The following is a 13,768-nucleotide window of genomic DNA, read 5'->3' on the forward strand; positions in this document are numbered from 1 at the left end:
TTCCATAATTCTACAACAGATTGACGTCATTAATTGTGTGGATCTGACTCACGGCCTTTCTTAAAAGCGGGAATGACCTGCGCATTTTTCCAGTCGTTAGGTACCTTTCGTTGCTCAAGTGATCTACGATAAATTACTGCTAAAAGGGGAGCACGTTCTTCTGCATAATCCTTACAGAAGCTTATAGGTATTTCATCTGGTCCTGGTGCCTTTCCACTATTAAATAATTGTAGTTGCTTTTCAGTTCCGCGATCGGTTATCTCAATATCTGCCATTTCGACGCTCGTACGTTGATTGAAAGGAGGGCCAGTGTTACGTTCTTCCGCGTTGAAACAACTTTGGAAGACCATTTCAGCATTTCGGCCTTCTCTCTGTTACCTTCAGTTTCGGTGACGGTGTGGTCGCTAAGAGATGAACAGATGATTTTGACCCACTCACTGATTTTACATACGACCAAAATCTCTTAGGGATTTTACTCAGGCCGCTTTACGTCTTACTTTTAAAATAATTGAACACTTCTCTGATTGCTCTCCTTACGCTCATTTTCGCTTCGTTCAGCTTTTGTTTGTCAGCTAGGTTTTTACTTCTCTTGAATCTGAGATGAAGTGCTCTTTGTTTACGTTGCGCTTTTCTAACACGATGGTGGATCTTTCGCATCCCTCAAAACCTTACTCGGAACATACTTGTCTAGGGCATATTGAATTTTTTCCATTTGTTCTCTACATCTTCGTCCTCATCACCAAATACTTAATCGTGACTGCTGAGATATTCTGAAATTTGTATCCTGTCACCCTTGCTGAGGAAGTGTATCTTCCTGCCTTTCTTAATATTCCTTGTAGGACCTGTCGTCATAGATGCTGTCACAGCTTTATAATCACTGACACCTTCCTCTGTGTTAACTGATTCGGTAAGTTCATGTGTTTGTTGCCAGGAGATCTTAGATGTTAGCTTCACGAGTTGGTTCTCTATCTGCTCAAGGTAATTTTCGGACGAGACATCCAGAACAATGCCACACGAATCCCTGTCTCTGGCACCAGTTTTGATGGCATAACACTCCCAATCTATAACTGGCAAGCCGGAGTCACCCCCTAATACAACGGCATGATCAGAAAAATTACTAATGATATTCTGCAAGTTCTGTCTGAATGCTCTACAGCTACAAGATCCTGATCCAGGTGGTCTATACCCTCTTCAGTCCCACGAAAAATTTTTCTATTTTTTCAAAAATTTTATTATAAGAGCCTTGCATACGAGTATCACTAATGAGCATTGTAATGGTAATTTTTTGTTACTGTTCATCCGGGAAGAGATTTTCCTATGTCCAGCCGGCTGAACACTGGGACTCAAAGTATCTACTGATGATACATCGTCATCCAAGGAAGAAGACAAGTATAAGTTTTATATTATTTATTTATCATTAAGAAACATTACTTACAGTGTGTTACAAAATTATGACAAAAGAAAAACAGTTTTGTCATAGATATTCTGAAATTGTGGTAGTACATTATACTCGATTTCAATTGTGGAAATCAAAGAAATATTTTCTGTCACTAGTTATACACAAATATACTTGGCATTTTGAGTATATGAACTTGGCTTCAGCTTTGCAGCCCTTGTTACAGCATCTCATCCATTTATTTTTGTCTGTAATTGGGCAGAGGTAAATGTTTGCTTTCACTTCTCCTAACATCTCTGTTTGGAATTTGAACTATTTTTGCACGTTTTGTAGGAGCCATTTCATGAAATTCGGATTCATATTCTGAAGAGTCAATGCCCTGTCTTGCAACAGTTGCAGCCGAACTCAGTGATACACCAATGTAAATCTTGAAATCTAGTAAATCCATGACTGATATCTTTCCTACACCTAGTGCCTGCTGATCCTTTTTGTGATGAATGCACAAGTTCACAATTACCATGTCAATGAAATGGAAGAAGACTCTTACAGGCCACTTCTTCATGCATATGGCGATTCGATAGTAGGAAATCATTCTGTCACAAAGATCCACACCTCCCATTGATTTGTTATAGTCACTCTTTTGCTTTTCTGTCCCATCTTTTCACTACATTAGAAGGAGAGGCACCAGAGAATGTAGATGCTATTGTTACAGAACGATTATTGATCCATTTCAAAATAGAAATTTTTCCATCTTCTCTGACGAACTCATCGAAGGAACCTCTCCCTTTCTTCATCAATTCCTCGTCTGCAGTGAGTTTCGATTTGAGAGCAGATGGAATATGGCTGACTAAAATCGTTCCTACTGCATATACACTCCTGGAAATGGAAAAAAGAAAACATTGACACCGGTGTGTCAGACCCACCATACTTGCTCCGGACACTGCGAGAGGGCTGTACAAGCAATGATCACACGCACGGCACAGCGGACACACCAGGAACCGCGGTGTTGGCCGTCGAATGGCGCTAGCTGCGCAGCATTTGTGCACCGCCGCCGTCAGTGTCAGCCAGTTTGCCGTGGCATACGGAACTCCATCGCAGTCTTTAACACTGGTAGCATGCCGCGACAGCGTGGACGTGAACCGTATGTGCAGTTGACGGACTTTGAGCGAGGGCGTATAGTGGGCATGCGGGAGGCCGGGTGGACGTACCGCCGAATTGCTCAACACGTGGGGCGTGAGGTCTCCACAGTACATCGATGTTGTCGCCAGTGGTCGGCGGAAGGTGCACGTGCCCGTCGACCTGGGACCGGACCGCAGCGACGAACAGATGCACGCCAAGACCGTAGGATCCTACACAGTGCCGTAGGGGACCGCACCGCCACTTCCCAGCAAATTAGGGACACTGTTGCTCCTGGGGTATCGGCGAGGACCATTCGCAACCGTCTCCATGAAGCTGGGCTACAGTCCCGCACACCGTTAGGCCGTCTTCCGCTCACGCCCCAACATCGTGCAGCCCGCCTCCAGTGGTGTCGCGACAGGCGTGAATGGAGGGAGGAATGGAGACTTGTCGTCTTCAGCGATGAGAGTCGCTTCTGCCTTGGTGCCAATGATGGTCGTATGCGTGTTTGGCGCCGTGCAGGTGAGCGCCACAATCAGGACTGCATACGACCGAGGCACACAGGGCCAACACCCGGCATCATGGTGTGGGGAGCGATCTCCTACACTGGCCGTACACCACTGGTGATCATCGAGGGGACACTGAATAGTGCACGGTACATCCAAACCGTCATCGAACCCATCGTTCTACCATTCCTAGACCGGCAAGGGAACTTGCTGTTCCAACAGGACAATGCACGTCCGCATGTATCCCGTGCCATCCAATGTGCTCTAGAAGGTGTAAGTCAACTACCCTGGCCAGCAAGATCTCCGGATCTGTCCCCCATTGAGCATGTTTGGGACTGGATGAAGCGTCGTCTCACGCGGTCTGCACGTCCAGCACGAACGCTGGTCCAACTGAGGCGCCAGGTGGAAATGGCATGGCAAGCCGTTCCACAGGACTACATCCAGCATCTCTACGATCGTCTCCATGGGAGAATAGCAGCCTGCATTGCTGCGAAAGGTGGATATACACTGTACTAGTGCCGACATTGTGCATGCTCTGTTGCCTGTGTCTATGTGCCTGTGGTTCTGTCAGTGTGATCATGTGATGTATCTGACCCCAGGAATGTGTCAATAAAGTTTCCCCTTCCTGGGACAATGAATTCACGGTGCTCTTATTTCAATTTCCAGGAGTGTATTTTTCTTTCCATCAGGTATTGTAATAGTGTAATTGATGGGAAATATCGGTCATAATACACAACATGCTCACTGGAAAACCTACTCTCCACCAGCTTCTTCACCACAGAACCTCCCAAACCGAGATCTGGCTCTGGTTGTCCAGAAGGCCAAGTGCTTGCTCCTTGGTAAATGAAAAAGTCAAGTACTGGCCCATCAGAAGTTGTCAGCACAAAATTCTTCAGACCGACTGAATTCAGCTTGTTCTTGACATACTGTCTAAGAGTTGTTTGCCATGAAAGGAATCATTTGTTCATCTATCGAAAGGCGGCTAGAAATAGGTAGTGAGAGACATTGTCTCCTAATACTGTCAAGGACTGGTTGCACATTCCATAGTTTGTTATTTCTCTTGGGTTCATCTGGAACACTCAGATTATTCACAAAGGCAAGTAGTTCCCCAATTTGAACATACGATTCCTTGGAACTGTAGTTACTGCAGGGTCCCTCATTCTACTGCGATAATACATTCTCAGTCTTGGTAGTTTCATACAACCTGTTATTATGTGTGCACCCACGATTTTCTTAATTTCTGTAGCTGTTGCATTTAACGGAACCTGGTTATCCTGAGGCACCTTTATGTCTGTCTGCTCAGCAATGAGACGCCACATGTCATTTCCAAAATACTGCTCAAAATATCTTAGTGGTGTCCATAGTGCCCTGTCATGCACTGACCACTCCTTCTCGGTGATATCAGCTGTGTGATCAATAGTAGATCCTTTTTTATCCAAAACATTTGTCTAGGTTCTACTTTTGATTTTCCAGCAGCCCCTTTTCTCATAGTTGAAGTGCTTGGGCTTAGGTTATTATTTTCAGTTTCATTCTGAAAGAAGAAATTATAAGTAAAAAAAACGTTTTTCAGACAAATAATTGAAATGCAGTATGTTTTCCAACTTCAGTACTTTTTGATTAGGTATCTCAGAAGGAAACTATTGTTGTAAATGAAATTAATAATGGAAGGTTTACCATGTCTGATGAACTCTCACTTTCGGCTTCAGGAACATGCAAGCCTGTATTTGTAGTAATATCAAGGTCTTTCTCATCTGAGAAGTCCCTAACGTCACTGAAGTCACTGCCCTCTATTACTCTTAGCAGTTCTCTTTCGATTTCAGCATCTGTGAGTCGTTCATTCACGCCTGAAATAGTTGAGAGGAGAAATAGTTGTGGATCTTCAAAGTTAATTACAAAATAGTAATTGCAAAAGAATTATGCACAGTTAATTTCATACACCTCACTAAGAAATGAGAAGCACAGGCATCTGACAGAGTAGATACTGCACCCAGAGATATTAGTCAATGATCAATTTGTTGCTCTTTATGGTCTTCTGTTAGGCAGCGAGTAACCCAGTGAGCACACACTTTTGAGTATCCCAACTGGTGGACAAGAGTGTCTGCACAACCAACAGAGACCTCCAGTTGTGCAGTGAGGTGTTTGATTGTGGTTCGTTGATCACCTTGAATGAGAGTGTCCACATGTTCCAACACTGCAGGAGTCTCAGCTGTGTGCGGCCAGCAGCAACTTGGGATATTGGACAGTTTTGCATAACCTTGTTGATATGATGACAGAAGCCTCGCCCAACAACTCTCAGTGCTTTAGTTCACAGCCATGTCACTGTAGAAATTCTGCAAGCACATATGGATACCTGTGATACTCTGGTTTTCCACCAAAAGAAACTTATTGATGTGAGCCATGAGGAAAGAGGGTGGGAGCAGGGGTTGTGTAGGGATGGATGAGTATATTGTGTAGGTTCGGTGGATAGCAGAATGCCACTGTGGGAGTATGGGAAAGATAATGGGCATGATATTTCTCATTTCAGGGCATAGTCGAAACCCTGACGGAGAATGTAATGCAGTTCCTCCAGTCCTGGGTGGTACTGAGTTACGAGGGTATTGCTCCTCTCTGGCCGGACAGTGGGACTTGGGAAGACGGTGGGAGACTGGAAAGATAAGGCGTGGGAGATTTGTTTTTCTATTAGTTTGGAAGGATAATTACAGTCTGTGAAGGCTTCTGTGAGACTCTTTGTATATTTCTAGAGGGACCACTCGTCATTGCAGATGCAATGACCATGGGTGACTAAGCTGTATGGAAGGGACTTCTTGGTATAGAACGGGTGGCAGCTGTCAAAGTGGGGGTATTGTTGGAGGTTAGTAGGTTTGATATGGACAGAGTTACTGATATAGCCATCTTTGAGGTGGAGGTCAACATCTAGGAAGGTGGCTTGTTGGGTTGAGTAGGACCAGGTGAAGCAAATGGGGAGGAGCCGAGGTTCTGGAGGAATGTGAAAAGGGTGTTCTCACTCTTGATCCAGATCACAAAGGTGTCGTCAATGAATCTGTACCAGGTGAGGTGTTTAGGATTCTTGGTGTATAGGAAGGATTCCTCTAGATGGTCCATGCATAGGTTGGCATAGGATTGTGCCATGCGGGTGTCCATTGCCGAATCTCAGATTTGTTTGTATGTAGCACCTCCAAAGGGGAAGTAGTTGTAGGTGACGATATAGTTAGTCATGGTGACTAGGAAGGAGGTTGTTGGTTTGTAAACTGTTAGGCATTAGGAAAGGTAGTGTTCAAAAGTGATAAGGCCATAGGCATTAGGGATGTTAGCATAAAAGGAGGTCGCATCAATAGAGATGAGCAGGGCACTGTGTAGTGATGATGATGATGAGCGTTTGGCGTCATTGGCCGGGAGGCCCCTCGCGGGGCAGGTCCGGCCGCCTTGGCGCAGGTCTTATTACATTCGGCGCCACATTGGGCGACCTGCACGCCGGATGGGGATGAAATGATGATGAACACAACACAACACCCAGTCCCTGAGCGGAGAAAATCTCCGACCCAGCCGGGAATCGAACCCGGGCCCGGAGGACGGCAATCCGTCACGCTGACCACTCAGCTACTGGGGCGGACGACTGTGTAGTAAAGGGACAGGAACTGTGAAGAGTCAATGGAGGAAATGGTTGGCATCTTTTATAAAGGAGGGTAGGTTCTGGTTGAAGGTGTTGGTCAATGTAGAGTAGAGAGGGCGTTCTAGGTGGCTGTGTTTATGGACTTTAGGAAGCATGTAGAGGTAGGAGTGCAGGAAGTGGTAGGGGTGAGCAGAGAGATGGGCTCCAGGGAGGGGTTCTGGGATGGGCCTAAGGATTTGAGGAGTGACTGGAGATCCTGCTGCACTTCTGCAATGGGATCGGTGTAGCATGGTTTGTAGGTGGATGTATGACAGCTGGCGGAGTCCTTCTGCCAGGTAATTCTTGCAGTTCAAAACAACACTGGTGGAGCCTTTGTCTACAGGTAGGATTATAACGTTGGCATTAGTTTTTAGACAGTGGACTGCAGATGTAAGGTTAGTTTGCATGTTGAGGGGCTTGGGGAATGATGGTGAGGCAAAGTTCGAGATTAAGAAATTCTGGGAAGTTAACAGGGGTTAATTTGAGGTTACTGGGGGTGGATCACAGTTGGATGGAGGAGTGAACTGAGTTAGGCAGGATTCAACATTGGTCTTTGGTTGGGTCTACTTGATAGGGTTGGTGGCAAAAAAGTGTTTCCACTGTAGGGACTGGAGAAGGAGCGAAGGTCTTTAACGAATCCGGCATGATTGAATTTGGGAGTGGGGCAAAAGGTGAGGCCTTTGGAAAGCACTGATATTTCTGTGGTGCTAAGGCTTCTAAAGGAAAGGTTCGTAACAGTGTTTAGCATCTTTTTAGGTTCTGGATTCGGTGTGGTGGTGGGAGTGAGTTTTGGAGGGTGGGGTAAATGTAGTAGGTCTGCAAGACAGGGTTTATCAGCTATGAGGGGATGTGAAGGATGTTTGGAGATTGTTATAGAGATGGTGGACAGTGGTACTTCAAGGCAGGAGTAGGAAGTGAGCAGGGTAGAGAGCTTTCTGAGGTGGCATTGTGCATGTTGCTCGAGTTCTGGGAGGGAAAGTGTTTCAATGCATGTTATAGGTACCAGGAATTTGGGATTGCATAGCAAGAGAATTTTGCAGATGGAGAGAAGGTACTGCAATGAGGTTTGGGTTTGGCTGATAGGGTTTTGCAGGACTATGTTGGTGAGGGCTAAGGACTGGTGGAATCTGACCAGGTGGAGATCATTCTGGAAGGAGGTTTGGCAGCCAGAGATGGGTAATTTTATGGTAAGGCAATTTGGGGGGATTCTATGAGCCAAGAAACATTGCAGAAACAGTATGTGGGACTGAGTTCTGGCTAGTTGTTGAATGTGTGTGTGTGTGTGTGTGTGTGTGTGTGTGTGAGTGAGTGAGTGCACGTGCATGAGTGTCAGTCGTCTATTTTTCATGAAGGCCTTACGGGCAGAGAGCTTTATTTGTTACGATCTTTTTGTTGTGCCTGTCTGTGACTCAGCGTCTCTGCTATATGGTGAGTGGCAACATTCCTTTTTATAGTATTGTTACATTCCATCCTGCATTTTCCATTGTATTATTTTTTCAAGGTGATACTTAAAACTTTATGACTGTTCCTAGATCCTGGAAGAAAACGGGTGGGAGGAAGGGCACAGATCACTCAGAACCAAGGCTAAGAGGAAGGGAGCCATAGACATAGGAAACACCATCAAAAGGAGATGGATGTAAAATACAGTGTATAAGTAAGCACTGGTCCTGATTCAGTACAGACATGATAGCAGTACCAAATAAAGTTAGAAGTAAGGATGGATACAGAAGAAGAAGAAGAAGATGATGAAGAAGAGGAGGAGGAGGAGGAGGAGAAAACGCAAAATAGAGAAGCAACACAACACATCAAACAAAATTTAAACAAATAAGAGGTGGTTTTATTTTATTTATATTACATTACTGACACTTCTTAGAAGCTATAGATGCATCATAATAGCATTTTAAACTTTAGCTGCATAAATTAAAAAAAAGTCTCACACACAATGACAGAAATCACAAACACACAGTTTCTTACTTCTTACAAGCTAATCAAGCTTTTTACTGTGAAGACACAAATATTAATCACTTAGCTGTTTTCTGATAGACATATATTTTCATTACATAGTTCATAGTTTGTCCTTAACATAACATAAGGCAACAGATTGGTGCTAACCTGCTACAGTGCAACTTCTGTGCAGTGGCCCCATTACTTTTAAAAACTTATATTGAAATGACCATTTCTGATTGTATTATAAAATAATATTTTAAATCCCACCATTCCACCTTCCTGGAACTTGACATATTTATACACTCTGTCCCACAGTATTTCTTCATGTCACCAATATCCTAAACTTTATGTTTAAGGTGACAAGAATATAGCAAGAAAGAGGAATCCATGACAGTCATACATAATTAACATATTTTATACAGACAATGGTTTGCTATATGAAAATAAAAATCTCTGAAAATATCTATGCAGTGTTTCATAATCTGTGCTTACAGAAGTTATTCTAAGCATAATAATTCTGCTAAAGTTTTACAATATATACAAAACCTCTGGTGACATTACATAACCTAAATAAGAAAGTGTTGTTTAGTAATTCACATCTTCCATTCATAACATTTATTTCAAACATCACAGAAATATTATACAACAGTTCTCAGATGGACTAAAATATTTTCTTTACACTTCTTATTACAAAATAAAACAAAGTGTCATAAAAGATCTCAAAACTTGTTGCACTTCTCAAGCAATTAACAGTAGACAAACTACTTTCCACATTTTTTTAAATTTAGAAAACTTGGAGTTACTAATATTGTTACTATTACTGTTTAGTCAAAGTATTATTCTTTATGCAAAATTTAACTGGAATGAGGTATTTATTTCTTGTTAGGCATACTATTTTTCTCTTGTGAATAGTAGAGTAGTATTGCATTTTGGTATGGAATGCAAACAAACGCCAGGAGATAGGTGAAAACATCATTACTGACAGTTCCATTTAAGGTCAGTCACAAACCACAAAATGTCTGCTTATGAAAGATCCAAAAAAAGTCACCACAACATAACCTACTGATAAACACAGAAGAAGAACAGAGACTGTACCTGTGCAAACAATAGTTCCCATGCAGTATCTGGCACCATTTATGGTAAACTATGGTCCTCCAAATGGAGCAAAATGAATACAATTTAGAAAATATGATACAAGTGCTAATATATCATTGGTCTTGAATTACTAGTAAAAGCTGCAGTGTAATGGGTTTGAGGACTTTCAAGAAATTTTACGTCTCACATATTTCATAACATTGATCTAAAAATTCGTATGTATTTCCAACAGCAACTACCTGTCACTCGCCAATTCACTCAAGTATTGGGTGCAAATATTTTGTTGATGAACAGCTGTTTAACAACACTTGTGAATAATGCTGTGTGCTGTTAACCTAGGTCTCCACCAATCAAGCAACATTACGTTAAGTTATTATTTTAGAAAGTCAAAATGATTTTGTACCATTACATCAATATATACCTTCAGCATCGAAGACCACGAGAATCAATCTTGCCTTTGGCGTTTATCTTGAAGTACCTTCAATAAAGCTTAATGTAATTTATATTCTATATATACAAAATATTATGAATTCTTCTTGTAACTATTTATTAAAAATTTCAATATTCAACAGTAACTAGCTTCTGCAAGTCATATGGCTTCAAAATTCAGTTTCAAATTAGCTAACAGTCAAACAAACTTCCATTGCCACATACAAAATATGACTCTCCTAATAATTCTACAGGTATCTACATTTATTGTTTGAATAATTTGCATTTCTGAGATCACTGTCTATTATGTCCGTGATAAGCATCTATTAAAGCACACATCTGTGTGTGTGTGTGTGTGTGTGTGTGTGTTTGTGCACCTGCCGCCACACATGCATGTGTGTGTGTTACAGACTGCTTAAGAGAATAATACATTATTCCAGGTCATTAGAAAATATGATAAATGCACCAATGCAACATTTAGAGCTTCTACAAGGAATTCCAAATCAATCTCCACAGCAGAAAACATTTTCACAAAACTGTACCTTGCATTGGCCACATTCCAATTATACTGGTACTGCATCAACAAGAAAAATGCAGTTGTAATTGCACTTAGCTCCTTCTGCTTTCTTGGTTGAAATTGGAAGTTCACAAGTCCATTATTCCTAAAAATTACATTCAAAACTGAACAGGTTGGGCATACAAACCAACAGGCCTATTAACAGTGACACTTATCTTCTGTCAAGGAGCAATGTCAGAGCTGATGATCAGTGACTCAGAAAGACAAATTTCATTGAGAAAAATTAGGCACACTTCTATTTTGATACATTATGCAACTCTATGAATTAATTTATACTGCTGCTTCAATAGTCAGTTTATCCTTATTCCATTATTACAACATATACTTGTTTTCCAATTAGCTTCTGTTACAAATTCATCAACTAGTCTCTTCATTTCTGCACTATAACTTTTTGAGGAACAAACAAGCTGAGAAATGCATGATAATCTATGACATTCTTTACTATTGTGGCACTAACATAGTACCACACAATAGGCAGTGTAGTAATTTGTGCTGTGAAAAGCATAGTATAAATGAGCTGGTGCATATTTCTCAAAATATTTATTCCGATAAGTACGATAGAAAAAAAGGGCAGGTCAAAATTCTTTAACAGCCACTTCCATTATTCAAAATATTTACAAATTACATCAAAAATTAATACCTTTCAATTTTGTTTGCTATCAGAAGCACAAATCATCACAATTTTAATATCAGCTGTTTGCTTGTCAACAATGCTTTTCTGTTAGCTTGCTCTTTGGGGTTCAGCAACAAGAAAATCATTGAACCAATATTACCTTCAGTTACTAATCTGATAGAATTTACTTTTCCAGTTTAATAGTGTCAGACAAAACAATGTAGACTCTACATTTGCAACTACAGATCTAAAGTAATATTTGAAAAAGGAAACAGAAGAAAACAAAATCAATTTTTGAGATTTTGACACTCTTCTCTTTCTATATCTTTGCACATCAATGAACTTATTTTAAGTCACAAATGACACGTTATTTCACAAATATATATTACAGTCCAGTTTGATGAACACAACTCATACAAAATAGACTTCAAAGCTCAAAATATCTGAAAATAAGTTGCTGTATTTATTTTCCTCAAAGTCTAACATGAAAGATTTCTCTGAATGTTCTGTTTATAAGTTTTATAAATCCCACAGTGAAATAGAGCAATGAAATATTTAAGAAAAATTTTAAGCAGCACCATCCTCAAGCAATATGCTTTACTTCACAATAAATAATTACAGTCCAAATCAAATGTAAATTGTCTTCTACAGTATATCTTCTGAAAATACCAGTTTTTTTTTTAACATTTAAAATTTATGGTTGTTTACGTTCATCTTGCATGAATTTATCGACTATTTCTTGCATTGACTGTCTTAGGCCATCACTTGGTTCCCCTGTGGATGACGTAGTTACTGTACGGGTGGTCACTGTCCTGTAATGTAAAAAAGCTGTTATAGGAAAATTAAATATAGAAATACAAAATTGATTCAATGACTTCAGATATTAAAAATCTGGTATTTTTTAACATTACAGAATTTCTGCAACTGGAACACAACTTTATAATTATCTTAACCATGAGACGCAATTCCATAACTTTATTGACAAACAGAGCAAAACTTTGCAGAAGAAATCTACTTGATATCAAACTAGCTTACCAATATAAAATATTGTGGTTCTACGAAAATAGGTTGATCAACCCAATATTTATTAGTGGTTTTGTTCAAATAATGTGAAATGATGCACTTGTTGCACCAGTTGTAATCACATTAACCTAACCGACCAATACTATTGAAAACCATACAGGTTACGAGAATAAAGTCTAAAACGAGAAACGTGAGTGGCTGATGACTTACAAAATCTATTACATGTGCCTGTCCCCTTGATAAAACATTACATCAATAATTTAATACATGATGATATGAATTACTGGCCAGTACTTACAATCTGGAGGGGATATACGCACTACTGCTGATAGACACGTAAAAGTGATACCCTTCCTAGCTTTCGGAACTACTCTCATCCTCACAACTGCTGAGCTCTGAGTGACCTGCCATTCCTTTTTAACATTCCCCAACCTACCCCTCTGTCCCCCATGAGGAAGGGAACTACTAGTGCTGAAAGCTATGGAATGTATTGCTTTTATTTTCACGTGCAGGATCACACATTTCAATTCCTGAAAGTAAGTACCGACCAGTAACTCTGTCTCATAATTTATTAGTTTCCTTCGTTGATTTTTCCTTTGATAGAAGTAATTCCCATAGTAATTAGGGACACACAAGCAGATCAGACACAACCTTGGTAATTGAAATTCCTTCGGGGAATATAAATAATGAACAGGGAGCCCACTGGTGTGCCATGCCTCTCCTGTACAATTACCATTTCTCTCCTGTCGCTATCTCTCCCTCCCAGCCGTAAGGCAGTCTTCCCACCAACCCTGCCTCCTACTCCCCACCTCCTTTTCCTCCACCCAATACAACCCTGAAACCAGTCAAACAGCATAGTCGGTACAATGTAGTCAGCCAAGATAATATAGTTATGCTGGTGTATGTGTATTCCATTAGCTCTGAAGAAGATCTGATCTGAAAACTTAGTAATGTTTCCAGCCTTGTTCATGTATATAATGACAACCCAGGCCTCAACTATGAAGTGAGCTTTTAACTTTACGCATTTCATTATTCAGATACAGTCTTAATGTTCATATCGTATTTGTCTTATCAGCTGCTAAAATAGAGGACAAATTGGCTGACAAACAAAGCTCTATATTCTTGCCCAGTTACAGAAGACAATCAATAAAAACATACAGTACCACATGCAGTCTGTATGGCATGGGGACTTCACACTGCTTGAGTTGGAAATTGTGAATGAAGGGACTGTGTCCTATTCATAAGGATGAGAGAAGCACTTGCATTCCCCGACCATTTCAAATGTTTAGGACCACATGATTTGACAATGTAATGGTGATTCTATTCTGCTGAGGCAATACTGACAAAATTTTATGGTGTAGTACACAAAGAAACTAAAATGAAAAACTATGTAGTAAACATATTTAAATTAAATGCT

The 13,768-nt window shown here is 40.7% G+C and overlaps 1 protein-coding gene across 8 annotated transcripts in view; it reads right to left on the minus strand.

Moving 5' to 3' along the window:
• Positions 1-8,482: 8,482 nt before the first annotated feature.
• The window catches only part of LOC126174843 (ankyrin-2-like), a 310,128-nt gene continuing 304,842 nt past the window's right edge, over positions 8,483-13,768 (minus strand). For 7 of the 8 annotated variants that reach the window (XM_049921257.1, XM_049921264.1, XM_049921291.1 and 4 more), the window contains one exon: positions 8,483-12,140. In XM_049921257.1, coding sequence (XP_049777214.1) covers positions 12,023-12,140 — 118 coding nt within the window. In that variant the 3' untranslated portion in view covers positions 8,483-12,022. The remainder of the gene's footprint in view (positions 12,141-13,768) is intronic. The other variant, XM_049921283.1, reaches the window with a different exon arrangement.

Source organism: Schistocerca cancellata, chromosome 1 (genome assembly GCF_023864275.1).
Source record: "Schistocerca cancellata isolate TAMUIC-IGC-003103 chromosome 1, iqSchCanc2.1, whole genome shotgun sequence".
NCBI classification, from domain to species: domain Eukaryota; kingdom Metazoa; phylum Arthropoda; class Insecta; order Orthoptera; family Acrididae; genus Schistocerca; species Schistocerca cancellata.